Source organism: Phocoena sinus, chromosome 8 (assembly GCF_008692025.1).
Source record: "Phocoena sinus isolate mPhoSin1 chromosome 8, mPhoSin1.pri, whole genome shotgun sequence".
Lineage (NCBI taxonomy): Eukaryota > Metazoa > Chordata > Mammalia > Artiodactyla > Phocoenidae > Phocoena > Phocoena sinus.
Window position 1 is genome coordinate 30,856,638 of NC_045770.1, and position 4,245 is coordinate 30,860,882.

The 4,245-nt window shown below is 37.9% G+C and overlaps 1 protein-coding gene across 1 annotated transcript in view; it reads left to right on the forward strand.

The window, feature by feature from the left end:
• The window catches only part of LOC116758292 (tripartite motif-containing protein 77-like), a 41,387-nt gene extending 39,038 nt beyond the window's left edge, over positions 1 to 2,349 (forward strand). Inside the window, 3 exon segments of the mRNA XM_032641129.1 lie at positions 276 to 401; positions 1,732 to 1,997; positions 1,999 to 2,349. Of these exon segments, the coding sequence (XP_032497020.1) occupies positions 276 to 401; positions 1,732 to 1,997; positions 1,999 to 2,226 (620 nt within the window). The 3' untranslated portion in view covers positions 2,227 to 2,349.
• Positions 2,350 to 4,245: the final 1,896 nt, after the last annotated feature.

The following is a 4,245-nucleotide window of genomic DNA, read 5'->3' on the forward strand; positions in this document are numbered from 1 at the left end:
ACTATTTGCCACCTATTAGATTTCAGGAATTAATGAGAATTGCTGTGTGGATCCCCTAGGGAAGCTAGAAGAGAGGAAGCAGACACAATTATGATTGAGGTGACATATTCTACTAAGATTGATATGCTAAGAGCAGGGAAACAGATTGTAAAATATAATAGCAACTGTAGTGTTCCTCCATCTGAGGAGTTAAATTCACACCCTTCACACCTAATTATGAGGATTCTGATGCAGCCCCATCAGTGGACTGCTAATGGTACCTTTGGGCCTGTGAGTAAGTGGGTCTTTTTTTTTTTTTTACAGGAGTCAGTTAATGCAGCTGTACATTCCTCAGCCTGTGGACCCACAGCTCAGTACATGGGCCATCACTGGGATGTTGGAAAGGCTTCACAACTTCCGAGGTAAGAGGCAGCTCTCTGGGGGAAGGCAGTAATATTTCCTTCACGACTAGATACATGCTGCTGATCTCTCTTCATTGCTCTGTCTGTTCTTTGCAGAGAACAGGGAAGCAGGCACTGCTTTATAACTAACTTTATAATTTATTGTTAATTATCAGTCAGAAAGCTAACTGAAGCCTGTCAAAAACAATCAATCGAATATGACAGTTTCTTATATAGTTACTTGTGGTGAGTTAAAATTTAAAAAAAAGAACACTCTGCCCTATGAAACTGCATATCCATTCAGTGTATTTCATCTTGTAGTTAACTGTGGTTATATGCGGATATTCAGATTCTTAGAATCACCTTAATGTTGTTATTTAAATGTTTATCTGAATATTGAATGTAATAATTACATTTGAAAAATCACAAGACTTTTAAAAAGCTTAAAAGTATTTTTATATACAACAAGTACAACCATAAAACAAATTGAACCCATGATTTGTTGCATAGAGGGCCCCTTAAGACAAATGCAACTGAAGGGTGAGCCTGGCAGACAAAGGAGAAGCAGGCCTGAGATGGGATGAGTTGGATTCTGATTCAGTGGTGGCTCCATTAGAAATCCTAAAAGAGAAATCACTTCTAAAAAAAGGCACAGATGGGTTTTTGGTTTATTTTATTTTTGCTTGCTTAAATGTTAAGCAATGTGATCACTATTTAGGACTAAAAAGAAAAACAATATCATATTTAAAGTATAATGTATAGTATATTTATTACTATTTTATTTTGTGAGAGTGGATTAATGAGAGGACTTAAGTGAATTAAGGGCCATTTTGCTATTTTCTTTTTTTGTTTTGTTGTTTTTTTTGCTATTTTCTTGACATCTATGAATGAACTCCCCAGTTTTTGAGGAGTTAGTTAGTAAAAATAAGCCAGAGCCTGATATCCCACATCTTTATGTATTCTCAAAATTTTCCTTCATCTAGTTGTACGATTAGAGATTTTCTGGCTCTTTAGATAGACAAGAAGCCCTTCCTGTTCTTTCTCTGGATTTCCAGTGACACACTCTGTCTAGTCACCTTTGGTAAAGGGGTGTTCTGGAGCTAGCTCGTACTGACACACTCATGGGAGCGAATTGTTACAAGTTGCAGAATTTTAGGAGCAATTACTAAATGGCTGGCACCTTGAAAATGGTCATGGTGGGCTGGAATATTCCCAGCAAATAAGACAAACCAGCTTTGCTTTGTTCCAGAGATTTGGTTGCTAGACCTCTGCCACAATACCGCCACACTTGTTCGTCTCTCAGAACTTTAAAACTCTGTTCTTTGACTTTGCTGTTTTCTTTTTACTGAAGTGTATGTTACGTTGGATCATAAAATAAGAAATTGTCATGTGGCTTTGACTGAAGACCTGAGACGTTTGCAGTGCAGTCCTGACCATCAAGATGTGCCCCGTAATCCAGCAAGTTCAGAGAATACTCCTTCATGGGGTGCTCAGACCTTCACCACTGGCAAACATTACTGGGAGGTGAATGTGGGAAACTCTCGTAACTGGATTATAGGACTTTGCAAGGAATCCTGGACAAGTAGGAATGATATGCTACTTAACTCTGAGGATATTTTTTCTACTTCTGTGTGTCAGCATGGAGGACCATTTCAGTCTCTTTTCTACATTCCCACTCTTACCCCACTATATCCAAAGACCCCAGGGCTGGATCGGGGTGTTTCTAGATTATGAATGTGGTATAATAAGCTTTATTAATGTTGCCAGAAGTTCCCTCATTTGTAATTTCCTCTCACGCTCTTTCTCTTTCCCTCTCAGACCTTTCATTTGGTGTGGACCCAAATGATCAGGAACAGCTCACAGACCTGACCAAGGTCTCGGCAGTTCTAATAGCTGAGGGTCTTCTATCCAGGTGACTTCTAGAATGGGGAAAATCAATTATACTTCACTGTGTTTAACTTCATTTTACCTTCAGGAGATATCATGGCTGCGTTATTTTCTAAAGTGGTGATAATGTTAACGATGTACCTTTGTCTTTTCTGTTTTATTTAAATAAAAGTAATCTCTTTTATTTTACTGGGTAGGATACATGTACTTTTCATTTGCCATCTGAAGTTGCTAGAGATTAAAGAATACATGGGTGTGGAAACTCAGCCAAATGCATGAACGAAAGCACAGAGGCTTCTCCTTCCAGAGAGTCCTTGTCAAGACGCAAGGGCAGCATAGAATTCTCTTCTCCCTGCACTCATCTGGCTAAATCCTATTCCTCTTGTAATCCTCAGTTTACCAAACTAGATTAGGTCCATTATAATATGACCTCAAGAACAGCTTATTCTTTCTCTTTGTAAAACTCACAATAGATTTTGGGTCTTCTTTTCTAGTTTGCAGACTGCAAGAAGCGAAGGCCAGCGTCAGTCCTCTTCCCAGCCACATTCCAGGGATGAAACACCAGGTTAAGGATATGAGAGACATCAAAAATATATTGGAACAAATGAATGAATGTGTAGGAAAATTATTAAGAGCAAAGGCTATATAACGAAAAAAAGTTACTATAATGTAGACACAATTAGCAGCTCAAGAAGTGATGAGAAATATTAAAGATGTGAATTAAGTTATTGTTCAGGTACATGGCTCAGAAATTCATTTTAACTGGCAAAATATAGACTGTGTATGATCTGATTCCTCAATGTTGCTATTAGTAGCTCTCAATGATGAACAGAGATTTTTAGGAACATACACATATTTTATCAGAGTGGTAGTAGTATAGATAATAAGACCTAGATACTTGGATACTGCAGTACTTTTAAGGAAGATATGTAGAGTGAAAATACCTTGAATATACATTTTCAAGGATGGACAATAAACTTTATTTCTTACATGCACAAAACATCCAAGCTGTTAACAGTCAAATTTCATTTCAGAGAGTGTCACTGACTTAGATCTTACAACTCTGTAAAGTGATCAGACATTGAAATCAGTCTCTTTGGGGTTGTGTTGTCCAACATAATGACTCTAGTTAACACTGATGTATGATAGATAGGAAAGCTGTTAAAAGAGTAGATTCTAGCAGAGCTTATCATAAGGAAAAACAATTTTTTCTTTTTCTTCTATTTTAGAAGAATCAATCTTTCTCTCCCCACTCCCCTTTCTCCTTCCATCTCTCCATCTTTTTTTTTTTTACATCTTTATTGGAGTATATCTCTCCAACTTTTGCTCTCTCTCTTTAAAGAGAAGTTGCTTAGGGAAGAATTTGGGGATTATGTGTATTTCTATGAAGTTGTAGTGGAAAAGAAATTATAACTAGATTTCCAGATATTTGCTTAGGGATTTAAAGCAATCTAATAATGCCCTCATCTTTGGAAGGAGTCCAAGAATTGTTGCATACTGAAAAGTTTTGTATTGACTCTGGCACTGGCCAAAATGGAAGAAATTCTCCATAGTCTGTCTCACCTACAGATTTGAACTGACCATAAAAGTTAACCATGTGAGGAATGTGAAAAATTAAAACTAGAAAGTGAAATGAGGAGAGAAGTTAAGACTTGAATAATTACCACAGTGGAGGTGAGCTGGTGGAATTACTTTTCCTCTTCTCCTTCCTGGCATTGACTGAACTGAAGGAAGACTCAGCTCTCTGATCTGCACAGCATGCGCATGCAGCAAAAGCTCAAACATAAACCCTGGTTTCTAGTCAGAGGACCAGGAAAAGAGGGTCCTGCAAACAGGAAAGTGTGAGAGGAAATCACTTTTTTGTTTTCATCCTCTCTTTTTCTCTTCCAGTGCTGCCCCAAGATCAGCCACTGTCAAAAAGGTACAGTGAGTGGCAACAGTAAAATGGCAGATGGGGAAGCTTTGTCCCAAGAGAGCA